Here is a 26,923-nt window from a genome sequence, read left to right as displayed (position 1 = left end):
AGGGAAGAAATTATATCATTGATGTGGAGTCAATGGCCACTAGACGTTCTAAAGGCAGGGAGAGGGAAAAACAGGTATAATGGAGAGGCATTTTGGGGACTTGGGAATTGTCCTGAATGACACTGCAACAGATATAGGCCATTATATATCTTGCCATAACCTATAGAATTGGGTGGGAGAGTGTATAAACTACAGTGTAAACTTTAATCCATTCTTAGTGGCAATGCTCCAAACTGTGTTCATGAATTGCAATGAATGTACCACACTAATGAAGGATGTTGTCTAATGCGGGAAAATGTGGGAGGTAAGGGGAGCAGGGTATATGGGTATATTTTTTATGATACACTTACGTATCTTAAAAAAAAAAAAAAGTTCACGATCTGTTCCATGAATACATAGGATGTAGTATAACATACCAGTTAAGCAGACATGCTTACTACTTACTACTTACTACCTATGAGCTTTGGGCTAGTTACACAGCCATTCTGCATCTTCATTTCCCCATCTGTAAAATGGTAATAATTACTTTTCAGGATTATTGCAGGATTAAATAAAATAATATAGGTAAAGGTCTTCAGAATGTTTGGCATATAGAAAGTCCTCAATAAATGGCGACCCAGAGACAGAAAAAGTAGATACAACCCCAGGTATTGGTTCTTCTGAGGGCTACAGAGACCCACAGTTTCCATGGTCATGGCAGATGGAGTTCAGTGCCATGTCACTTGGCCCTACTTTGGAGTTTCTGTTTCTGTGTGATGGAGCTGGACTCAGATGTGATCTTTGTTCACAAGCCTCTCCTGCTACTTTTACCGGACCTGTGGTTGGCACCAGGGTTTAGTGTACATCCAGGGGACCTGAATCTCTGGATTGTCCATGTGATAGCCAGGCCCTGAGCTTCAACAGGCTAGCAACTCCTACACTCTGATTTTTTGGACTTAACCCACTCATCTAACATAGTGGTGAAGAAGGTCAACCATCACACCAGGGAGCCAAGAGTGCCTGCAACTGAAAGCAGAATTGTATCCGGCATCCATCTGGAATCTAAGCCCTCTTGATATAGATGTGGAGTGGACACAACCATTCCATGGTCCACAGGATGGAGGAATAGAGTATGGATTAGAGTGGACTTACTAATATTCTATTCATGAACTATTGTGATTAGAAATTGAAGAAAATGTGGCATTGGTGTGGAGAAAGTGGCCATGGTGGCTGCTGGGGGTAGGGAGTGGAAGAGATGTGATGTGGGGGGATTTTCAGGACTTGGAGCTGTCCTGGGTGGTGCTGCAGGGACAGTTATCAGACATTGTATGTCCTCCCATGGCCCACTGGGTGGACTGGGGGAAGAGTGTAAACTATAATGTGGACCATTGACCATGTGATGCAGCAGTGCTCAGAGATGTATTCACCAAGCCCAATGAATGTCCCATGATGGTGGAGGAGGTCGTTGTTATGGGAGGAGTGGGGTGAGGAGGGTGGGGGGTATATGGGGACCTCATATTTTTTTAATGTAACATTAAAAAGACCAAAAAAAAAATCACTTAAAAATAAATGGAGATCGTTTCTGCCTGGCATAAAGGTTTGGTGCCCACATTCTTTTGTGCCCTTAGGCAAATTTTTTATCACATTCATTTTAATTTTAGCTTTAGTTGATTGTATTAGGGGTGCACACTTAGCCCAAGTAGCCAATCCACAGGGTGGTCAGTAACCCACAACTGCCATATATAAAAAGACTAACTGCTAACTAGGAAGAATCCCTCTCATTATTTAAAGAAATATCAAGAGAAGTGATTAAGCAGGGAGAACAAAATCTCAAACATGAGAGAGACTGGTGTGTCCTTGTTTTACCATGTAAAAGCTGAAGCCATACCTCAGCAGAAACTTTGAACTGAGGCGGCCAGAAGTTTATGGGGAGTCAAAGCAGGAGATTTCTAACTCTATTTCCAGATACTATCTCCTGCAGTCTAGATCCCCCCTCTTCCAGGGATGGGTTCAGTGGCATGACCCTCTCCCAGAATGGTGTTCCTCCTCAGGGCCCTGAGGAATGGACAATGAGAGTAAAATGAAACGGGCCCACTCCATGCTGCTGCTGAGCTAAGGAAGGCTTGCAGACATGGACTTCGAGGCAAGGCCCAATACAGCTATTAACGTGCAGTCTTGTGGGCACGAAGTCGGGGTGAAAGGAATGGACTCATATTCCAAAATCTTTGACTTTGAAAACTAAGGAGAAACCCAGGGAGGTTCTTTAGCTTTTATATTACATGTTCCCTAGGTTATGCCAAGATTTAAGCAAATTTGACTTAAAGCAAATTACCTAAGTTACACCATAAGATTTTAGCAATGAATAAAGACTTTGTATTCTCTGCAGATAGACAAAGATGAACAAAGACCATGAGGTGAGAGTGGAAGGCTAGCAGCAGCCACCATATGTCCTCCTGCTTCCAGGCTTACCTGGTCTCCTTTGGTTGCTGCTTTAGGTCCGTCCAGGTCCTCAGAACTACACTGGCCCAGGCTCTGGTAGGTTCAACCAGTCAAATGAGTAAGCACTGGACATAGGAGATCTCTAAGAATCTCTCCATCTCTAAAATTCCATGATTCTGCTTCCTTCCCTTAGTACCCCTCCACCCACAAAATACAACATTAAAGATCACAAGTAAGGACTTTTGTTAGTAAAAGTATCACACCATGGTGGTACATGTATTTGAGAGTTTCCTATCTGGATAATAGTCACTAGCATTCCTCATGGCAAATGCTGAAAGGACACAATTCTCCTTGTCAGGTCAGCTAAAAACAATGAAAAAGAATAATTTTTTCATTAGTGGTTATATACTGAAATCTACCAAGTATTTGTGGGTTTCAACTGTGTTGAATTCAACAGTTTGTAACATTAACAAAATAGCTTGAGTTTTATTTAGACATAAAAATAAGCACCATTCATAATGAAATTCAGGCTCAAAACTTTTTAATAACTTTTTTAATAGGAAGTTTCAAACATATACAAAAATAGAGTCATATAACAGAGCCCTATGTACCCATTCCCCAGCTTCAACAATTTCCATTAATGTCCAATCTTATTTCATCTACTCCCTTAACTCAATTCCCTCCCTTCACCTGGGACTATTTTAAAGCAAATCCAAGACATATTATTTCATTAGACATACATGACATTTAATAATGGTTCTTGGATTAGATCTCACACTGAGAACCAAAAAAAGCAAAACAAAACAACCCACATACATAGACACATGTAGAGAAAGACATGGATTAATTCAAGGAAATGTTCACCTATTTTCCCTTTTTTAAATCTTCTGCTAGGAGTAGAAAGGAGATTGACATTGCAAAGTGATAAAAGACAACGTATGTTTAAACAGAATATATAGTTCAGTCCTAAATTAATATGGACTTTTTACTTAAAAAAATAATAGGCTAGGCTTAAAAGATCTATTAAGATAATTTATAGCCCTAGTACTCCTCTTCAATCTACTAAAACGCACAGCTAGAGCTAGGACACAGCATTGCTATACCCCAAGTCCTGCAGAATAGAAAATGGTGTTATTTTATGAACCCCAAACAGGGGTTGTTTCTTAATGCATATGGTTCCTGCATATGTCTCATGAAAACAAACAAAGTATATACATGGAGAGGTCATTTTTAAACTTCCTTTTTCCACTTACATGAATCAGGATAACTGATTAAAAGTCATCTGATACAGAAAGATGTATCAGCCTAGAAAAAAGTTTAGTTCTGACGGCAGGGGATAAAATATCTTTAAAGAAAATAAAAGGGGGAGAAGGACAAGTTATCTTCTGAGTGGTTCAAGCACTTCAAAAATTGAATTTAAAGTTAATTAGAAATAGAATGACACATATAACAAATACTAAAGTTCCTCTTGGAATTCTTCCCCTCCGAACACAAAAGAATGTTTCAATTTCATTTGTACATTTAATTCCAAACTTCATATTTATGTTTTTTGCAGAAAGCACCATATCAAAATATCACTAACTGATTCAAGCATTATTTTTTTTGCAAATTCTTCAGGTCATGTAGCATTAAAAATATTTTTAATATCACTCACGTTTAGTTTTTTTAAAAGAACTATTATAATTTGTAGATATAGAAAGTTTTCAAACATATCAAAATACTATGAAATTATGTACTACCTCACGGTATGATAATAGCAAGAAATAAAGTAAATAGGGCAGGTTGGAGGCAGAATGTGATGCAGACAAGTACCTTGGATACGCACAGCCTTCCCATTGTACACCCCTTCTCTCCGTCTGTAACTTGCCCTCTTTGGGTAGTACTCCCTCCCTCAGATACCCAAGGCCCTTGTGCTCTCCCTTTGAAAACATGCTCTCAGGGGAAAAAAAAATTAACTTCATACGCACTGAAGTAAATATGACTAGTAATTTGAAGTATTATTCTTACAGGATTATTTGCATCTTAACAACTTTAAACTTAAAGGAATAACGAGAGGAGTTTTAGCATCTGCTAGCAGACAGGAGAGTGATTTCATTGGTGTCTCTGAAATCCCATGTTAAATACACTCACATATTCAGTCTACAGATTAGGTCTTTGCCCAAGACATGAAACTATATATATTAGGTAAACCTACCAATTTGGATTTCAATTATAAGATTTTAAATTTATAGTTCAATTCTTTTCAGCAGTGACATCTCAGTGATAAAAATATCCTCAAATTGGGAAATGGATGTGGCTCAAACAACTGGGTTCCTGTCTACCATATAGGAGGTCCAGGGTTTGATGCCCAGGGCCTCCTGGTGAGGGTGAGCTGGCCCACGGGGAGTGCCGGTCCATGCAGGAATGCGGGAATACAGCCCTGTGCAGGGGAGCCGCCCTGCATGGGAATGCCACCTTGTGCTGGAAAAACTACCCTGCTCAGGAGAGCTGGCCAAAGCGGAGAGCTGGTGCCACAAGATGACACAAGACACACAGAGGAGAGAAAATAAGATGTGGCAGAGCAGGGGAGCTGAGGTGGCGCAAGAGAGTAATCACCTCTCTCTGACTCCAGAAGGCCCCAGGATTGGTTCCCAGAACAGCTGAATGAGAATACAAGTAGACACAGAAAACACAGCGGGATACACAGACAGCAGACAATGGGGGGAACAGGCGGAATAAATAAATAAAAATCCTAAAAGAAAAAAAAACCCTCAAACTGAAAAATTGTGTATTTTATACCAATACGGTATCCCTGTGTTTTACCAGCAAAAATCACTCCAGAAAAAAAATGTGTGAGGCAAGACAAATGCTTTAAAACCAAAGATGTCCTGAAATAAACTGGGAAGGGGCTATATTAGAAAAAATGTTTAAAAGCTGGATCTGCTCTTCATAACTGGCATTTTCTTAAAATCTTATTAAAAGTCTTTCCAATTTTAAGTAACTGAAAGCATGCTAACTGGATGCTTCTGTGAATATACCTGGCTAATTCTCTGAATGTTTCATTAGAGTTTCTATAAAGAGTGATAACGTATGAAAGGGAAAAAATCATGTATAGCACAGTTTGAAAACAATCAGAAGTTATTAAACTTCCTTAATCTTAATTTAAAAAACCTGAATTTACTCAAGCAAATAAATTTTCTGAAATTCAACCACTGGAATACGCTAAAAATATTCAAGAAAACTTTGTTAATGTGCTTTTAGCATTTCTACCTTCATATGTACAATACTGGGGGAAAAAATTAAAACATAAAAACTAAACTAGTCACACTAATGTTTCTGAACTATTACTAATGGGTATGGAATCAACAAAAATTATACTTACAAAATGGCTAAAATACGTTTGCATATTATGGTAAACACTAAAAGCTATTCACACCCCTTTCTTTCCTTCTCTTCTCTCCTATAGAGATTAGACAGAAAAATTACTTGATTTCAAACACTTGCAACTAGGGATAGCCATACAACATGGATAGGGAGGCCTGTCCTTCCCAAGTAAAAATGTAAAGACTTGCTAGAAAAAAGCCCCTTTGCCTTTTTTTCCTTTTCCTCCCTGAATGTAGATGAAAGGTCCAGACTGGGTACAGTCTCCTTAACCACAAGACAATAAGCATGAACACAAAGGTCTACAGGACAAGCCACATGGAAAGGCTAAAGGAGACATGGTCCCTGAGCCACTTTATTAGGCCTGGACTGCCCACCTCTGGACTTCCTACTGCAAAAGAGACGTGACAGTATCAGCTGTAGCTTCTACAGTAGGGCTTTCTATTAGTGCAGGTGACTGTTCTTCTAACAGATACAAAAAGTCCTCACATAAAAGTCAGAATTAAGAGTTAGGCCAAAAAAAAAGAAAGAGGCAAAAATCCTCACCACCTCCTCAAATATCCTACTAAGAACCTCAATGACAAACATGTACGTTTGTTTTCTTTACCTGCAGATGATAAATAACACATAACCAATACAAAAAAAAAAAAAAAAAAAGAGAGGGTAGTGGTGGTTTATGCTTCTATAGAAAAGTGAGAGATCTGAATTCCAGATTCCAATGCCAAAAAAGGCTGGGGAAAGAAGAAGGACTTGGAAGCAATACCAGACAATAATTACCTAACATAGGCTTAATGTTTCCTATATGTCAATTTCAACTGTGAGGAAAATAAAGTTATTTCTTGGGCAGAGGAAATCCCAATTCAGCTGTTAAGTCTGAACCCTCAAACTCGGGAAGTTTTTTTCCAGGTCATCAGCAAGGGCTTCATCAACTTCATGTAGAATTTTAAGAAAATCTTCTACCTGTTGAGTCAAAGAAAAGAACCAAATAAATGTAAATGCAAGGAGAGGTTGATTTTAGATAGTCATTGCTGCCTCTAATGAATCTAGCAGTGGCTAGAGAATCCAACTACAGATGTCAGTAACAGTACCAAAAAACTAAAACAAACAAAAAAGTAACAGGACTTCCTGGCTATGCCTCTGAAACATTACCAAGTGATTATCTCTTATCATTCTGTTTTACTATTAAGCTAGAACCCATCCTCCCAGTACTTCCTGTAGGGTCCACTACTGGAGTTTTATCATCATTCTCCTTGCTTACATGTCCCCTCACTCCCACATTCTGTACTTTATTTGCCTAAGGGAGTTCCTATTTTGAAACTGCCTTTAACGGTAGGAAAGATGCTATCATGTAAGGAACCACAAAAACCTCTTGACTATTCCTTATTCCTGTCTAAGAATTTTACTTTAGCTTAATATAAATACTGTCTACTTCATGACAAAAAAGGGATACTATAAATTCAGGGTTGACACCTTTCTCCTCAAATTAGAACTGTTACCCAGGCCAGTCCTATGAGTTATCCAGGAGAATTATCTATCCAAAAAAGGCATCGCATCACATGGTCAGCACAATCTTCTTTGACAATGGACTCAAAGATAAAGGATTTTATTTGGTAATCCTCTGAAGCTTAGCCATCTCTATAGTTACTCATACTCACCACTGGGCCATACAAAGGAAGAAGGTTTTGAAATGCACACAAACACTTGTGTTTACTTAAATGGCCCTCCTTTAGCCCCTGAGCCACAGTCTCCTAAGAACACAAAAAGACTTAATGTCAACAAAAGAAATTTTCTAAAGCTTTATCTGGTGAATTGATCTAGAGTCAGGAAAAGTGCTTATGTTAACAAAAAAGAGCAGTCTATAAAAATGGTGTATATTGGGTTACAAGTTATTAAAAAAATGCATACATAATTTTTTTAAGGAAATGATGCAAAACCACACTAGTTGCTGGTTTAAGATTATAAAATTATAGCTGATGAATTTCTCCTTCCTCTATTTTCCCAAATTTATGTAATAGAGCTATAATAACTTTTATATTTTCGAAAATAATAACAATGATAGTAAAATTTGGAGCATTAAGCAATCCACACTTCCTTTTGCCAAAGAAATCATCAATACTTCTTTCCTACCTTTGTTAATGCCTGAAAAATATTAGAAAGGAATTCACATGAAATATCTTTTAAGATTTTCAAGTGGAAATCATCTTCAGTTAAGTCGGACATTTTAGTTTCTTCTGTGTTAGACTCTGACGAGTTCTCTGGTTTCTTCTGACAATGTTCCACATTTTTTAAGACCCGAATTAGGCTGTCAATTAGAGGAAGATCTAGTGGACAAACAAATCAAGAGATACAGAATTGGCCAGTTAAACTTGGTTTTTCATTCATTCATCCAGATATTCATTCAGCTAATTGGTTCCTACTAGTGCTAGGATTTGTTTTAAGTACTATAGACATGGTATAAAAATAAGATCATCAATACCTCAGCATTTGAAAGTCTTACATTTTTATATTTTTCAATATGTAAATAAATAAAACAGATTAATTTCAGGTTGTGGTCCTAAGTGCTATGAAGGAAATAAAAAGAAATATACCAAAGTAGCCAGGCTCTCTGAAAAAGTGACACTGAATCTAGAACTAAAGATGAAAAACAATCAGCAATGCAAAAAGCCAAGGAAACATTTTAGACCAAGAGAACAAGGAACCACCACATGAGAGAACCAAGACTGCCTACAACTGCAAGCAGGAGAACTGCAACCATCATCCATGTGGAATCTAAGCCCCCTCTCGATATATGGGAGTGGACATCACCATCCCAGGGTCCACAGGATGGAGGAATAAAATATGGATTAGAGTGGACTTGCTGAGATTCTACTATGGATCTACTGTGACTACTATTGGAAGAAATTGTAGCACTGATGTGGAGAAAGTGGCCACAGTAGTCGCTCAGGGCAGGGAGAGGGAAAAAGAGATGTGATACGGGGGCATTTTGGGGACTTGGAGTTGTCCCAAATGATGTTGCAGGGACAGATGCTGGACATTATATACCCTGCCATAACCCACTGAATGGACTGGGGAAGAGTGTAAACTACAATGTAAAGTATTATCCAGGTGGTGCAGCAGTGCTGCAAAAGGTATTCACCAAATACAATGAATGTGCCACAATGATGAAAGAGGTTGTTGATGTGGGAGGAGTGGGGTGTAAATGCGAACCTCATATTTTTTCAATGTAACATTTTTTGTGTCTACGCATCTTCAAAAAAGTACAATTTAAAAAGTTGATGGGGGTGGGGAGTGGGGTATATGGGAACCTCTTATGTTTTGTTTTTGTTTTTTTACCCTTAATATTTTATTTATTCTCAGAACATACAAACTCATCTCAGAGAACAGAAAACAGAAATTTCACTCAGTGACTTAAAGATGGAAATAGCCAGTTCACCCTGACCCCACATCTACTAAAATTCCCTGGGTGAGGGGTGCCTACAGTGCACAGCACCCCTTGGCACAGTGGCCGTAGGCAGCTCTAAAAGCTTTCAACTTGGCATTGAAATTGTGCGGTAGGAGTCTGAGTGAGTGCACAGTACGGTCTCTCCTGCAAAGAGGCACGGTCGAGTGGGGTTGGAGTCTTGACAGAGCGGGCTGTCTTGAGGGCTTGCAGGGTGGAGGGTGTGTGGACATCGATTTGGAGAGAGAGTGGCAGAGGTGGTGTTGCTAAAGGTAGAATTACAGTTTCAACAATCAGAGGTTGGAAGCTGTGAACGGGCAGGACCCTTCCCCCTGGAGCTGGCGGCCGAGGTGTTTCCTGAGAATTGAGAGCTGTGCTGTGGTGTTCCTGGGCCCTATGGTCCCTGGATGTGTGTTCCCCAGATCAGTGTCCCCTGAGTTCCACGGACTGACATGCCCTGGGTCTGCAGAGTCCCGGACTTCCCTTTCCCAAGTCCAGAACTCCCGGAGGTCCGGGATTGCCTTAGCCCTCGGGTTTTGTACTGACTCTGTGAATGGTGGGGACTTTGTGAGATTCGGTGGGGGATGCAGTAGGGGGGCCTGGCTAGTGTGGGTTTGATATTCTGGTGTTCCCCGCCCCCCGCCCCTTTTTCTTTTCTTTTCTTTTCTTCTTTTCTTGCACTTGGAGGAGCATACCGGCTGGCTTGGGAAGAGTCTGGAAGAGAGGACTGGCGAATCTGCTGAGAAAGCACGATTCACCTAAATACCCTGGGATAGGAAACTTGGCCTGGGAGAAGGTGGAGTCAGAAAATCAACAAGCCCTCTCATAGCACACCTAAAGGAGAGGGACTGTAGAAGTTGCTTTCCAAGCCTCCTATAGCATACTTGGGGTTCCTGGTGAGGTGTGGGTGCTCTCTCTCTGGAAATAGTCATTGTTTTCTGTGTGGAGTTGATTCAACAAGGACCCACTTGAATCTCCCACCAGACCTCTCAGGCAGCTTTCCTGCTGCCTGGGAGAGAGGGAAGTGAGGAAGAGAGAAAAGGGGGAACAGAATGTCAGATCCCTAAGCGTTTTATTTAACTACAAACAGGATTCCTTGCTTGAAACTTTCCCTAGTATTTGCTTGGTTTTTACTCATTTTTCCTTCCTCTTTATCCCCCCCAAGGCCCTTTGTTCTTTCTTTTTCCTTTCTCTTTTTCCTGCTTACTTCCCCACTCCCTTTTGTCCCCCTTTTTTTCTCTTTCTTGCTTTCTCTGCTTTCTTATTCTTCTTACATTAGGTGCTGCAGGGAGAGTTTCACATTTGCTGTATTTCCTCATCCTCCATTTACTCTTTTCTGTGTGTATTGATTTTGGCCACCAACACTATTCCCTTTCCTCTACATCTTTCCATCCTCCATCATTGACTGTTTCTCTTACATTACACCTCTTTGTTTGCCCCCCTATTTCTTTGACTCTTTATTACTAATACCTTTGTTCTGTTTTCTGCCTTATATTCACTCCTTATATTATTGTCCTCTCTTTTCTCTTTCCCTCTCTCTTGAACACACAGGCCTTTTAATTCACACTGTATTCCTGCCCATATTCAGATTTTTACATACTCTACTTTTCTTATTGTTATAACTCTACATACCTTAGATGAGTCTAATATCCATTCTCCTATATCTCACATGGTTCCTGTGTTAATATTTACTATCAATACTACTATTATTCATTTTCTTTTCTTACTCCTTTTGCTTTCTCTAGTCCTAATATTTTCCTTCAAGTGAACTTAGCCAACAACTAGGAAATAAAATAAGAAGAACAAAGCGACAAAGAGAAGACTTAACACGCACGCAAAAACAACTAAACTCCAAACTAGACAAAGAAGCTAAGCAACTGACTAAACCCGTCAAGATAAAATGATGACCAGACAGCAACAAAAAACTACAAACCAAACCAATAATCAGGAAAACATGCCCCAATCCAATGAACAAACTAAAAACCAGGAAGAGGAGCAGAACATCGAACAAGTAATTAAAGATCAAAACATATATTAGGGACCAATTTGATGAGGTGAAGGAAGAGATTAAGAATATGAAGAAAACAATTGGAGAGAATGCAGAAGAAATTGCAATCATACCCAAAAATGTAACGGATATGATGGTGATGAACAGCACAATTCATGAAATCAAAAATACACTCTCAGGAAAGAACAGCAGACTCGAAGAGGCAGAGGAGAGATTAAGTGATGTGGAAGACAGTATATCTGAAATCAAACAGATAGTAGAACTGGTTGATAAAAAGACAGGAAAAAATTCAGCAGGGGCTTAGGGACCTGAATGACAATGCAAAACGCGCCAACATATGTATTACAGACATTCCAGAAGAAGAAGAGAGGGGAAAGGGGACAGAAAGGGTGTTGGAGGAAATAATGGCTGAAAACTTCCCAAACCTATTGAGGGAGATGGATGTACATGTCCAGGAAGCACAACACACCCCAAACAGCATAAATCCCAACAGGTCTACCCTAAGACATATACTTGTCAAGTTATCCAATGCTCAAGACAAAGAGAAAATACTAAAAGCGGCAAGAGAAAAGAGAACCATCACATACAAGGGAGGCTCCATAAGATTAAGTGCTGATTTCTCATCTGACACCACTGAGGAAAGAAGGCAGTGCTATGACATAGTCAAGGTACTAAAAGAAAAAAATTTCTAACCGAGAATACTCTATCCAGGAAAGTTAGCATTCAAAAATGATGGAGAGTTCAAAATATTCACAAATAAACAGAAACTAAGAGAGTATGCCAACAAGAATCATGCCCTTCAAGAAATACTAAAGGGAGTTCTGTAGGAAGAAAGAAAAAAACAAGGGAGACAGAGTTGGAGGAGAGTGTAAGAGTAACTAAAAAGACAAAAACAGAAAAAGAAAATCAAACAGAATATGACAAACACAAATCCAAACATATGGCTAACATACGTAATTCCTTGAAAGTAATAACACTGAATGTCAATGGATTAAACTCACCTGTCAAGAGACTCAGACTGGAAGATTGGATAAGGAAATATGACCCATCTATATGCTGTCTGCAAGAAACACAAATTAGAACCAGGGATTCAAGGAGGTTGAAAGTGAATGGCTGGAAAACAATCTTACAAGCAAACAATAACCAAAAAAGGGCAGGAGTAGCTATATTAATATCAGACAAAATACACTTTAAATGCAAAACAATTGTAAGAGACAAAGATGGACACTACATATTACTGAAAGGTATAATTTTTCAAAAAGAAAGAACAATCATAAACATTTATGCTCCTAACAAGGGTGCCTCCAAAAACGTGAGGCAAACACTGGGAACTAAGTGAAGAAATAGATACCTCTACAATTATAGTGGGGGACTTTAATACACCACTAACAACTTTAGACAGAACATCTCAAAAGAGAATCAATAAAGAAACAAAGATTTGAACAATATATTAGAGGACCTAATAGACATATACAGAACATTACACCCAAATACAGCAGGATAAACATTCTTCTCAAGTGCACACGGATCATTCTCCAAGATAGACCACATGCTAGGCAACAGAAAAAGTCTAAATGAATTCAGAAAGACAGAAATCATACAAAATAATTTCTCTGACCACAATGGAATGAAGCTGGAAATCTGCAAGGGTCACACACCCAGATTTGGCACCAAGATTTGGAAGTTAAACAATACACTCTTAGAAAAACAGTGGGACAAGGAGAAATCTCAAAGAAAATTAATAACTACCTTGAAACTAATGAAAATGATAACACAACATATCCAAACTTATGGGATGCAGCAAAAGCAGTACTGAGAGGGAAACTTATAGCCATAAATTCATACATCAAAAAAGAAGAAAGAGCTAAATTTGAAGAACTAAATGCACACTTGTAGGAATTAGTTAAAAAACAACAAACTAACCCCAAAGGAAGAAGAAAGAAATAACAAACATCAGAGCAGAACTAAATGAAATAGAAAATAAGCACTTGAAAAAATAAAACCAAGAGCTGGTTCTTTGCGAAAATCAATAAAATTGACAACTCTTAGCTGGATTAACAAAGAAAAAAGGAGAGAAGATGTAAATACACAAAATAAGAAATGAGAAAGGAGATATCACCACTGATCCCACTGAAATAAAGACTATCATAACAGGATACTTTGAAAAACTACATTCCAACAAGAATGACAACTTAGAGGAAATGGACAAATTCCTAGAAACACATAAGCAGCCTACATTGACAAAAGAAGAACTTGATGATCTCAACAAACCAATCACAAGTAAAGAGATAGAATCAGTCACTAAAAACCTCTCAACTAAAAAGAGCCCTGGGCCAGATGGCTTCACGGGTGAATTCTACAAAACATTCTGGAAAGAACTAACATCAATCTTGCTTAAACTCTTCCAAAAAACTGAAACAGAAGGAACATTGCCTAACTCATTCTATGATGCCAACATTACTCTAGTACCGAAGCCAAACAAAGACACCACAAGAAAGGAAAATTACAGACCAATCTCTCTAATGAACCTTGACGCAAAAATCCTCAACAAAATACTTGCTAATCGTATTCAACAACACATTAAACAAACTATACACCATGACCAAATGGGGTTCATTCCTGGTATGCAAGGATGGCTCAACATAAGAAAATCAATTAATGTAATACACCACATAAACAGATTGAAGGGAAAAAAATCACATGATCATATGTATAGATGCAGAAAAAGCATTTGACAAAACATAGCACACTTTCTTGATAAAAACACTGCAAAAGATCAGAATAGTAGGAAACTTTCTGAACATGATAGCGTATATATGAAAAACCCACAGCTAACATAATTTACAATGGTGAAATCCTAAAATCTTTCCTTCTAAGATCAGGAACAAGACAAGGATGCCCACTATCACCCCTCTTATTTAACATAGTCTTAGAAGTACTTGCTTGAGCGCTGAAGCAAGAACCAAACATAAAAGGCATCCAGATTGGAAAGGAAGAAGTCAAAATTTCACTATTTGCAGATGATATGAGCCTATACATAGAAAACCCTGACAAGTCTACAACAAGGCTTCTAGAACTTATCAATGAGTTCAGTAAAGTTGCAGGTTACAAGATAAATGCACAAAAATCAGTAGCATTTCTGTACACCAATAATGAGCAATCTGAGGAGGAAATCAGGAATCAAATACCATTCACAATAGTGAATAAAAAAATCAAATACCTAGGAAAAAATTTAAAGAGGTAAAAGACTTATACAGAAAACTACACAACACTGTTCAAGGAAATCAAAGAAGACCTAAATAAATGGAAGAATATTCCCTGTTCATGGATAGGAAGACTAAATAATACTAAGATGTCTATCCTACCAAAACTGATCTACAGATTCAATGCAATCCCAATAAAAATCAACACATCATTCTTTAATGAACTAAAGAAACTAACTATGAAATTTATTTGGAAAGGAAAGAGGTCCCGAATAGCCAAAGACATACTGAAAAAGAAAAACGAAATTGGAAGAATCGCACTACCTGACTTCAAAACATACTACAAAGCAACAGTAGTGAAAAGAGCATGGTATTGGCACACGGATAGACACACCGACCAATGGAACCGAATTGAGAGTTCTGATATAGATATTTATATATACAGCCATATGGTATTTCACAAGGCCACCAAACCCTCTCAACTGGGAGAGAATGGCCTTTTCAACAAATGGTGCCTGGAGAACTGGATATCCATATGTAAAAGAATGAAAGAGGATTACCAACTTACACTTTATACAAAAATCAACTCAAGATGGATCAAAGACCTAAATATAAGACCGAAGACCATAAAGACCTTGGAAAGCAAAGTAGGGAGGCATATACAGGACTTTGTAATAGGAAATGGCTTCATGAACTTCACACCCAAAGCACGAGCAGCAAAAGAATAGATAAATGGGACTTCCTGAAAATTAAAACCTTCTGCACTTCAAAGGAGTTTATCAGAAAATTGAAAAGAGAGCCTACACAATGGGAGAAAATATTTGGTAACCATATATCTGATAGGAGGCTTATATCTTGCATATATAAAGAACTCCTATATCCTGAAAATAAAAAGACAAACAGCCCATTTAAAAAATGGGAAAAAGATTTAAACAGACACTTCTCCAAAGATGATATACAAATGGCTAAAAAACAAATGAAAAAATGCTCAAAATCCCTAGCTTTTAGGGAAGTGCAAATTAAAACTACAATGAGATACCATCTTACTCCCATAAGACTGGCAGCTATGAAAAAAGCAGAAGACTACAGTTGGAGAGAATGTGGAGGAATGGGAACACTCATCCACTGCTGGTGGGAATGCAGAAGGATCCAGCCATTTTGGAGGACAGTTTGGCAGTTTCTCAAAAAACTAGCTATAGATTTGCCATATGACCCAGCAATTCCACTGCTGGGTATATACCCAGAAGAACTGAAAACAAGGACACAAACCGATATATGCACACCAATGTTCATAGCAGCATTGTTCACTATTGCCAAAACAGATGAATGGATAAATAAAATGTGGTATATACATACAATGGACTACTACTCAGTTACAAGAACAAATACAGTACAAACACATGTGATAACATGGATGAATCTTGGGAATCTTATGCTGAATGAAACAACTCGGTATTAAAGGACAAATACTACATGGCCTCTCTGATATGAAATAAGTAAACCAAGTTCTCTCAGAGAGCTAGAGAATGAATGATAAACTTTAAGGTAGTTGGCGGGTAGAGGACGGTTGTGAGCTGACAGCTACTTAGGTGAAATCTATGATAAGCTGGAGGTAAGTATTTGTACAGGGAAGGAATAAAATGGGGGCATAGGGATAATTTTGGGTGGGGCTGCGTGGGCTTTAGGGATGCTAGTGATGGGAGGATGGGTCAGATTGCCCAAGAAATTGGGGAGAGGGTGAGGGGAACATTTGATCATGGGAGATTGTCAGGTATGTGGTTGAAATTGTGGTGCAGAGAAAACTCTTTAGAGAATGTAATAGGAAGGCTGCCTGTTTGGGATGCTTGGGGGGGGGGCATCTGACACAGGGCAAATTTTGGAGAGTGTGAGAGTGCTCATTTTGTCATAGTGGGTTATATCATTTGATGGAGACCCATACAATGAGAGTAAAGGTATATCCACATCCTGGGGAGGACTGATGTTCTCAAACAGAAGGAATTGTATCTCTTGAGAGAATCGGTGGCTCCCAATGGGTTAGGGCAGTCAAGTATGTCAAGCCCTCAACATTTTTGCAAGTATCTCTGAATATGGTCCCTCAAGTAATGAAGATTGATTGTCATGGTGGGCCCTGAGGGGAGGGGGAAAGAGGTATTGAATACATGGAATCAGGGTAACTGTGGGGCAACGGAAGTGTTCCACAAGATCATGCCATGATGGATATAGGTCATGTTAAATTACACCAAAAATGTATAAAAGTCTATAGGCTAAAATGTAAACCATAATGTAAAACATAAGATAACTAAAAATTTAGAAAATTGTGTAGTCTAAAATATAAACCATGATGTAAACTCCAATAGAACCATGTTTGAAAGCTATCGTTTCAATATCTGTACATTAGCTGCAGCAAATATAATATGAACATGTAAAAAGATCACTGTTGGGGAAGGGACAAAGGGCTTGATGTTGGATACGTGGGAGTACCATATATTGTATATGTGAATTACTGTGACCTAAAACTTATGTCAAGAGAAAATTAATAATCAGGAGGAAAAAAAAGAAAGGAGGTAGATACTGAGGAAGAAATGGGAGAAATTACCTTGCCACTGTACCTACAGGGCAACACCTGTAGCAGTGATGAAAGACAAAATGTCAAAAACAAAGTTTTTTCAGTTTTTCATTTCTTTGATACCCCAATTTGTTTTTCCTTTATTTAATTTTTCTAAATTTCTATGTATTCTATATCTAACCTTTAAACCCATCACTATACTCCATTTTTCTATTAATGGAACCTGGCAATATATTGGGCTTCATTTTTGAAGAAGTTTTGGACTACAGAGAGGTTCAACTATGGCAGGGGAGGAGCACTTGTGTGGGGTGTCATTAGTGGGAGGCACACAGTTGGAAGGGAGTTCTCCAGGGCATGTATACAGGATACATAAAGAGAGTGCTGAATTCCTGACCAGGGGACTCTATAACATTCCCCAATGGAACAACAACAATCCCCCAAGTGCAATGGCAAAGACCAATAAAGATGGATGGTCCAAAGATGAGCCCTTGATGCTCATGGCTCCAATTATGAGCCTGTGTGCCTGAAATATGACCTAGGCCTAGAGCTGTGGGGTGCCTAAGAATTACCTCCTGAGAGCCTCCATGTTGCTCAAATGTGGCCACTCTCTAAGCCAAACTCAGCATGTAGATGCATTGCCTTCCCCCCCAGGGTAGGACATGACTCCTGGGGATAAGCCTCCCTGGCACCAAGGGATTACTATAGCAACAGCTGATGATGGAACTACAAAAAGACCATGAACAAAGAGGTCAACTCAGACTGGCAGAATATCTAAGTCTACATGTAATATCAGGTGTTAAAAACTGCTTTTTGACTTTGGATAAAAAGGGGGAAATGGAAAGGACAAATGAGTTTATATGGCTAAGAGTCTCCAAAAAAGTCAGGAGGTCATCAGGGGGTGATGCTTATGCATGCCTTGGCAGGGTACCAGAGACAGCCAAGGTAGATGGAAACCCAGGGCTGCAGCGACCCATAGGTTCTATGGTCAAGGCAGATGGCTTTGGAGTTCAGGGCCATGTCAGTTGGTCCTACTTTGGAGTTTGTATTCCTGAGTGTGATGGAGTTGGACTCAGATATAACCTTTCTACACATGCCTCTTCTGTTACTTTTACTGGACCTGTGGTTGGCGTTTGGGTTCCTGTACACTCACTCAGGAGACCTGAATCTCTGAACTGTCCATGTGATGGCCAGGCCTGGGGCCTCAGCAGACTTACAGTTCCTACCCTCTGGTTTCTTGGACTTACCTCCTGGCCAGCTGACAAGGAGGTGAAGAGGGTCAACCACCACACCAGGGAGCCAAGAGTGCCTACAGCTACAAGCAGGAGAACTGCATCTATTATCCATATGGAATCTAAACCCCCTCTTGATGTAGAGGGGGACTGGACATAGCCATCCCAGGTCCACAAGATGGAGGAATAGAGTATGGATTAGAGTGTACTTACTGTTGTTCTGTTGGGGAACTATTGTGATTAGTAAGGGAAGAAATTGTAGTAGTGATGTGGAAAGGGTGGCCATGGTGGCTGCTGATGGTTGGGAGAGGGAAGAGATACGGTGTGGGGGTATTTTCAGGATTTGGGGTTGTCTTAGGTGGTGCTCCAGGGACGGATGCTGGATGTTGTGTGTCCTGTAGTGGCCCACTGGGTGGACTGGGGGAAGAGTGTGGACTACAATATGGACTACTGTCCATGTGCTGCAGTGGTTCTCCAGAATGTATTCGCCTGGTGCAGTGGATGTCCACAATGATGGAAGAGCTTGTTGATGTGGGAAGGGTGGCGTGGGGGAGGGGGTGGATATATGGGGACCTCATATTTTTTGAATGTAACATTTAAAAGAAAATAAAGAGAAAAAAAAAAAGAAATTGTGCGAGAAACTTCCAGCTGCCCCACAGCCCCAAATGGGGGAGTAATAAAAATCTGTCGCTGCCTATGCCTCAAACTATACAAACTGGGGAAAATGAGGTCATTTTTGATTGAGTACTTACCTATATAGCCTTGCTGGCTGGGACTCTTAAGTCCATGAGAAATGAAAGTCTATTCATTAAATGTCTGCTAGTTGGAAACAAAAAGTAAATAAATAAAAAATAAAAGCTTTCAATTTGTTTCACAATCCAAATGGGAAAACAGCTGTCAAAATGACAAAATTCAAGGTCATAATCCTCATGGTGCCAGAGCCCCTGAGCCACCTAGGACAGCAGTATTGCTGCAGCTTCAGCAGTGCAGTCTGCGCTGATGGAGGTCCCAGCCAGCAGCCAGGTTCTTGCTCAGGGGGCAGGGACAATGCCAACTGCCTGTCCTTACAACCTAGGAAGAGCCAATGGTCCACCGCAATCCCAAAGCTGGGCCAAAAATCTATGGTGATTTGCTCTCCCTGCCTCCTATGGCAGCCCCAGGCCTTCAGCCTTGGTGGTCTGGGTCCAGAAGTCTGACTGTTTCATAAGCCTCCATAACCCAAGATGAGGACATGGAAGGAGGGATGTGAGGGTCCTGAACAACAGGAACCAGGCAGCTTCAGAGCATGCCTCTGAACCCCTGGGAAGAGTGTGTGTCATGCAAAGATGGTCTCTTCCCGGAGCTTCTTGGTGAGGATGGTGCCTGGCTTGTGTTGGGCATCGGGTGGTTGGCTAGCTCAGGGGGGCAGGAGGACACCGGGCTCTCCAGGATGGCTTGCTTCAGCTCACAGAACACAGCAGAGTCCTCTTTGGTAAGGAAGGTGATGGCCACACCACTCTTGCCGGCTCGTCCCGTGCCACCAATGTGATGGATATAATCTTCAATGTTTTCAGCCATATCATAGTTGACAACCATAGACACATCTTGAATGTTGATACCACAACCAGCCACATCTGTAGCCACCAAAATATCCTTGGCTCCAGCCTTGATGTTGGACAGTGCAAACTCTCGCTGCTCCTGGCCTTTTCCACCATGCAGAATTTAAGCATTATACTCCATCTTCTCCAGGGATTTGGTTAACATATCACAACCCTTCTTCTGGTTGACAAAAATATGATGGGTAGATCAAAGCCTTGCTCCAAGATTGCCAGCAGCTTTTTCCTCTTTTCGGACTCTGACATGAGGAAGACCTTCTGTTCCACAAGTTCATGTGGCTTGCCTGCAGAGCCAATGTATACCATAGTAGGCCACCGAAGATAGCTCCAAGCCAGCCACTCCACTGTTGGGGGCATGGTAGCCGTGAACACGACTGTTTGGCAGTACTTACATTTCCCTGACTCAAAGTTAGCCAACATCTTCTCAGGTCCTCAGCCTCATCCGTGTCTGGCTTCTGGTTACTGAGAAGCATGTGCTCCAGAATCTTCTGGATGTCTGCTTCAAAGTCCATGTTAATAATCCTATCTGCCTCATCCAAAACCACATAGGTACAGCGGCTCAGCACCAGGTAGCAGTTCTCCAGCACATCAATCAGACATCCTAGGGTAGCGATCACGATCTCAACCCATATGCAGTCTGAAGCCCTGGTCTTCTCTGGAGATGTCACCAATGACAGTCACAGTGCGGATGCCCAGCGGCTTCCCAAACTTGATGGTCTCCTCCTCAATCTGCTGAGCCAACTCATGGGTGGGGGCCAGGATGATGGCATAAGGGCCCTGGTCTGACTCTTCAATTTTGTCAATCTTGGGGAGCGTGGTAATCCAGATGAGCCATGGGATGAGGAAGGCTGCTGTCTTGCCACTGCCAATCTCAACTACCCCAATGATGCCATGATTCTGAAGTCCAATGGGAATTGCCTGGCACTGGATAGGTGTTGGTTCCTTGTAGCCACACTTACCAGTGACTTCCAAGATGTACGGAGGCAGAGAGGAGTCTTTCCAGGAGCAGATGGTATATGCGAACCTCTTATGTTTTTTAAGGTAATGTTTTGTGTGATCTATTAACTTTAAAAAAGATTTTAAAAAAAGGAGAACGGAGGCCATGGGGTTCAAGCCTAGTGAGCAAGAGGAAGGAGTAGCATAAGATGAGCTGGGAGAGGCCTGTACCCTACCACACAGTGGCCTTGGAGCCCTTGTTAAAAAAAATAATTGGGATTCCAGACTTTAATATAAAAATCTTAAGTGAAGCTTTTAAATTTTATATTTCATTAAGTTAAACACAAAAACATTCAGTAGGATTTCCTAAAAGACTGAACAATCATTTTAATTAGTTTATAATCACACTGAACATAAAACTAAAGCTCAAGGGAAGCAGATGTAGCTTAAGAGATAAGGCCTCCATCTACCATATGGGAGTACCTGGGTTCGATCCATGGGGCCTCCTGGTGAAAAGAAGAGAAAGCATGCCAGTGCAGCAAGTGGAATGCTCACATGATAAGCCAAGTGTCCACGCGAGTGCCCGTGTGGCAAACCAAGTGCCCACGTGGTGAGCCGAGTGCCTGCATGGTGAGCCAGTGCCCACATGGTGAGACAAGTGCCCGTGCAGTGAGTCACGTAGCAAGATGATGATGCAACAAAAGAGAGACAAAGGGGAGAGTCAAGGTGAAGCACAGTAGAGATGAGGAACTGAGCTGGCACAATTGACAGGGAACCTCTCTCCAATTCAGAGGTCCCCACTATCGAATCCCAGTGAATCCTAGAGGAAAAGATGACAAGACAAAAAGAGAAACAAAATGTTGGGGTTTAAGATATATTTAGGGGATTTGAATCTCTGGACTGACAATGTGATAGCCAGGTCCTGAGCCTCAACAGACTCCAGCACCTACAATCTGATTTATTGGACTTACCACACTCAGCTAAGATGGAGGTGAAGAAGGACAACCACCACACCATGGAGCCTAGAGTGATTACAACTGAAAATGGGAGGATTGCATCCAGCATCCAGGTGGAATCTGAGCCTCCTCTTGACATAAAGGTGCAATGGACACAACCAATCCAGTGTCCACATAGAAGAGGTGGCATTGGATTGGGAAAAGTGGACATAATGGACAAAGGGTATGGGGAAAGGCAGGTAGAGATGAGAGGTGGAGGTGTCTTCGGGACATGGAGCTGCCCTGGATGGTGCTTCAGAGGTAATCACCGGACATTGTAAACCCTCACAGGGCCTACATGATGGAATAGAGGAGAGTATGGGCCATGATGTGAACCAATGTATATGAGGTGCAGAGGTGCCCAAAGATGTACTTACCAAAACCAATGGATGTGTCATGATGATGGGAACGAGTGTTGTTGGGGGGGGGGAGAGGGGGGGTGGGGGGGTGGGGTTGAATGGGACCTCACATATATATTTTTAATGTAATATTATTACAAAGTCAATAAAAAATAAAAAAATTAAAAAAAAAAAAAAAAAAGAAAAAGTCATGCAACCTTAAAAAAAAAATAAAAAATAAAAAATAAAAGAATATATATCCTGCTAAAAAAAAAAAAAAAAAAAAAAAGAGAGAAACAAATACAGAAGATCACACAGCACAGAAAATGGACACAGAACAAAAATAGCAGGATGGCGGAGGGGGAGAAGAAGAAGGAAAACAAATAACAAAAAACTAAAGCTCAGATTTAAAAATGTTATAGCACGAACATGCCAAAAGACATCTTATTGACTTAATCACTGATATCTAACCTTACCATTTCTGCTTGATAATTACAAATTACAAATCCCAGAAAAAGGAGTTTTCTGTAGCACTGGATCAAGAACACAGATTTTTTTCTTTAATTCTAACTTCATTTCCAAACGTAAGTCATTTATAGTAAATGGAAATGACATTAAAAAAAAATAAAATTAGCGACCAGGGAAATCCAGTTGGCCTCTGTAGATCTTCACATCTGACAAATCCATAAACACTGGAACGTGTATTCTTGTGTATTTTTCCCTACTCTCTTCCTTGTGTTATCATCAACTTTTTTTTTTAAAGATTTTCAAAAAAATTTCTCTCCCCTTCCCCTCCCCCAGTTGTCTGCTCTGTGTCCACTTGCTGTGTGTTCTGTTCACTTGCATTCTCTCAGGCAGCACCAGGAATCTGTGTCTCTTTTTGTTGCGTCATCTTGTTGTGTCACCTCTCCGTGTGTGCGGCGCCACTCCTGGGCAGGCTGCACTTTATTCACGCAGGGCAGCTCCCCTTACAGGGCACACTCCTTGCATGTGGGGCTCCCCTACACGGGGGACACCCCTGCGTGGCATGGCACTCCTTGCGCACATCAGCACTGCGCATGGGCCAGCTCACCACATGGGTCTTAAGGCCCTGGGTTTGAACCCTGGACCTCCCATGTGGTAGGCAGACGCTCTATCAGTTGAGCCAAATCTGCTTCCCATCATCATCAATTCTTGACTTTAATGCCCTAACACTTTATTCCATGACCCTGCCACTGTACATCACATCAGTCTATACTCATCCCCCCTTTCTCTTTCTCTCACTCCAACCCTGACTCTGCAGTCCCTTTCAAGGCTTAGGAGAGGGCAAGGGGGAGAAGGTTAGGAAACACCAGTCATAAAAATTGTACATAAGGGGAGTGAATGTGGCTCAAGTAGTGGAGCGCCCGCATCCCACATGAAAGGTCCTGGGTTCAGTTCCTGGTGCCACCTAAAAAAACAAAAGCAGACAACAAGCAAACAAATGAAAAAAAAAAACAACTCAAGGGAGCCAATGTGGCTCAGTGGTTGAGCAATGGCCTCCCACATAAGAGGTCCCAGTACCTCAAATAATAACAACACTTAATAAAATTATACATTAAGCTTCTCAGCCCATAACATCAGGAAAAAATGTGTTCTTAGCATTCCATAAAAAACTCTTTATATGACTTCCAACAGAAAGATTATATACACAAGGGCATTAGAAAGAGCAGTGGTATTCAAATCAGTACTCACTCCTTTTCCTTTCAGAGATCATCCCATAGAAATAAAGAAAATACACAAGAGAAGCAAACCCCAGCTTTGATAAAACATGAAGACAACTGGAACCTCAAACACAAGGTAGGAGGAAAGTAACATGAGCAGGGAATAAAGCAATAAGTGAAAAGATGGCTGAGGTTGCCTATATCAGAAAGAGCCCGGAAGTACACAGAAGGGATGGCATGTGTAGGGTGGTGGCTGGTGCTTCCCTGGGCCTGGTTTGGTTCTAAGAAGCAGAGGAATAGAAGCTGAATGAGTAATCCCACAGAAAGTCATACTTAGAAGAAGCAAATGTCAGAGGGAAAACAGGAGAGTTTGCTACAGCTGTCTCTCACCCAGGAACAAGGGCTAAAAGCCTAGAATGAAGCCTTAGTCCCTCTACTCTGTGAACTTTCTGCAAACAGCTCCTGGAAAAACTCAGTCCATTCAAAGATGAGTAAGAAAAAGGAAATGATATAGAAGAACATAAAGACAGTAAAAGAAAAAAGGAACAACAAAAAAAAGCAAATGGCATATGAACTCATCTTATGTTTACTAAGATAATACTTATCCACTTTTAAAACAACATCAACAACATGTTGTTAAGAACAAAGCAGAGATATAAGAGCTCAGACTAAAAAATGAAAGACAAGAGAGGAAACCTGAACTGGCAGAGCTAAAGGAAAAAGTTATAAAAAGAAGGTGAAGCCACTACAGAAATGAAGGCACATTTTCTCAACTTCCAGGAAGATGGCAGACTAGAAAGACATAGGACCCTCTTTTCCTCAAGAAAAATAACTCGAGGACAGGCTGATATAGTGTGGAAAAAGATCTTCTAGGACTTAGGAGAGCAGGCAAAGGCTGGACACTGCCCAGAGGAAAGAGGGACAAAGGAGGGAAATCACAATGACGGAACTGTGAGTTGAAACCAGTGGCTGCTGCTGCTGGCACCCTCCCCAACACTATAGATACTTCAGAATTCTCAGGCTTCTGGGCCTGCGGCTACAGACAAAGGGGGCTCGAGGGATCCACCACCCCAGGAAAGGGGAAAGAGGGGGACCCAGCCTAACACTGACTCAGCTTTTGACTCACAAATTTGGTCTGCTGTGTCCCATGAGCCCTTCCAGGCCTGGTGGGGCCACTCATTGTTTCTGTCTTGGGAGCCAGCCAAGGGGTAAAGGCATACAACCCTCCTAATCTCCTCCTCTACTAACCAGGACTGATTGTTGAGGACTCAGAGGTGAGTGGAAATATTTCCAACCTGGGGAAAAGGGGTGGACTGCCAGAGAAGACTGGAGAACTGTCACTGAGAAAATCTGAATTACAAGGCTCTCAGCCTAAAGGCAGGATGCTCTATCACACCGATCGGGTCTGTGTTGCACCAAATACACTCCAACCAGGCATTGAACCGAGAGCTGCCAAAGATCACCATCTGCTGGCAGACCAAGGAAGCGCATGTGAGAAAATTAAAAATAAGTAACAGAGGTACTTTCTGCCCTTTATAGCTTCTCTTCCGAAAGCCATCTGCAACCAATTACTGGGTCTAGAGCCCTGTTTTGAGCAACTAGCAGGGACAATCCTAATAATCCAGGTCAAGCCAAGAATCAAAGTGTGGTGGTAACACACAGCTAGGAAGCTATATCCTTACAAGAGAAAGAAATGGAATTTCTAAGTAAACTATATCCTAATCACATGTCCTGACATCAGCAAAAAATTCCAAGCCAAACTAAGAAAATGAAAGACATGGCCAAAGAAAAGAAATATACAAAGCCCCAGAAGAGACACAGGAATTCAGAGAACTAATTAGTGAGATGTACATAAATTTTCAAAATCAAATTAATGAGTTGAAAGACAATATGGTCAAAGAGAGAAATGACATCAAGAATCAATGAGCAAGCTCAAAGAAGAATCTGAAATCCTGAAAAGAAAAGTAACAGAGCTCATGGGAATGAAAGACACAATAGGTGAGGTAAAAAAACACATTAATGGCATACAACAGCAGCCCTGAAATAACAGAAGAAAGAATAAGTGATACTGATACAAAACTAAAATTGTAGAGAGAAAATAATGGGAAAAACTGAGCAGGGGTTCAGAAAGTTGAATGACAAGATGAAACACAACAACATACATGTCATGGGAGTTCCACAAGGAGAAGAGAAAGGAAAAGGGGCAGAAAGAGTATTTGAGGAAATAATGGCTGAAAATTTCCCAACTCTCATGAAAGAAATGAACTTACATGTCCAAGAAGTACACCGTAACCCAATCAGAATAAATCCAAACAGACTTACTCCAAGACACATAGTACTCAGAATGTCAAATGTCAAAGATAAAGAGAAATTCTCCAAGCAGCAAGGAAGAAAACCATCACATACAAGGGACATCCAGTAAGACTTAGTGCAGATTTCTCTTCAGAAACCATGGAGGCGAGAAGATACAATTAGGATACTGAAAGAGTAAAAACCACAAGCCAAGAGGTTTGTTTTTTTTTTTTAATGATTTATTTATCTTCCCCCTTCCCCTCCTCCCGTCCTGCTGTTTTTGCTGTTTGTGTTGTCTTCTCTTCTCATTTTCTCTCCTCCAGGATTCACCAGGATTCAATCCTGGAGACCTCTGATGTGAAGAGAGGTTCCCTGTCAATTGCACCTCCTCAGTTCCTGGTTTCTGCTATGATTCACCTTGACTCTCCCCTTGTCTCTCTCTTGATGTGTCATCATCTTGCTGCATGACTCATTTGTGCAGGGCACTGGCTCACCACGCGGGCACTCACACGGGCACTGGCTCACTGCGCGGGCACCTGCATGGGCACTGGCTTGCTGCATAGGCATGCCTTCTCGTCTTCTTTTTCACAGGAAGTACCAGGGATAGAACCCAGGTCCTCCCATATAGTAAGTGGAAGCTCTATCACTTTAGCCACATCCACTTACCCCAAGAATTCTTTATCCACCAAAATTTTCCTTCAAATATGTAGATGACTATAAATATTCACAAACAGAAATGAGAGTTTGCAAAAAAGAAATGAAGGCAAAACGGGCAACAGCACAAGGGAGAAGACGCTGCAGAAAAAAACAGAGACATGGAAGTTGAAAACAGAAAAAAAACAAAAAACAAAAATGGAATGGA

General features: G+C 40.7%; 1 protein-coding gene and 1 pseudogene across 1 annotated transcript in view; both read right to left on the bottom strand.

Moving 5' to 3' along the window:
* Nucleotides 1-2,956: 2,956 nt before the first annotated feature.
* The window catches only part of SAAL1 (serum amyloid A like 1), a 51,213-nt gene continuing 27,246 nt past the window's right edge, over nt 2,957-26,923 (bottom strand). The window contains exons 10-12 of the mRNA XM_004484278.5: nt 7,906-8,099; nt 7,434-7,526; nt 2,957-6,738 (exon numbers count right to left, since the gene is read on the bottom strand). Of these exons, the coding sequence (XP_004484335.1) occupies nt 6,646-6,738; nt 7,434-7,526; nt 7,906-8,099 (380 nt within the window). The 3' untranslated portion in view covers nt 2,957-6,645. The remainder of the gene's footprint in view (nt 6,739-7,433; nt 7,527-7,905; nt 8,100-26,923) is intronic.
* Nucleotides 19,424-21,007, bottom strand: LOC139439855 (probable ATP-dependent RNA helicase DDX23 pseudogene; annotated as a pseudogene).

Source organism: Dasypus novemcinctus, chromosome 10 (genome assembly GCF_030445035.2).
Source record: "Dasypus novemcinctus isolate mDasNov1 chromosome 10, mDasNov1.1.hap2, whole genome shotgun sequence".
Classification (NCBI taxonomy): Eukaryota; Metazoa; Chordata; class Mammalia; order Cingulata; family Dasypodidae; genus Dasypus; species Dasypus novemcinctus.
The sequence above is the reverse complement of the archived record's forward strand: the minus strand, read 5'-3'. Positions and strand labels throughout refer to the sequence as shown.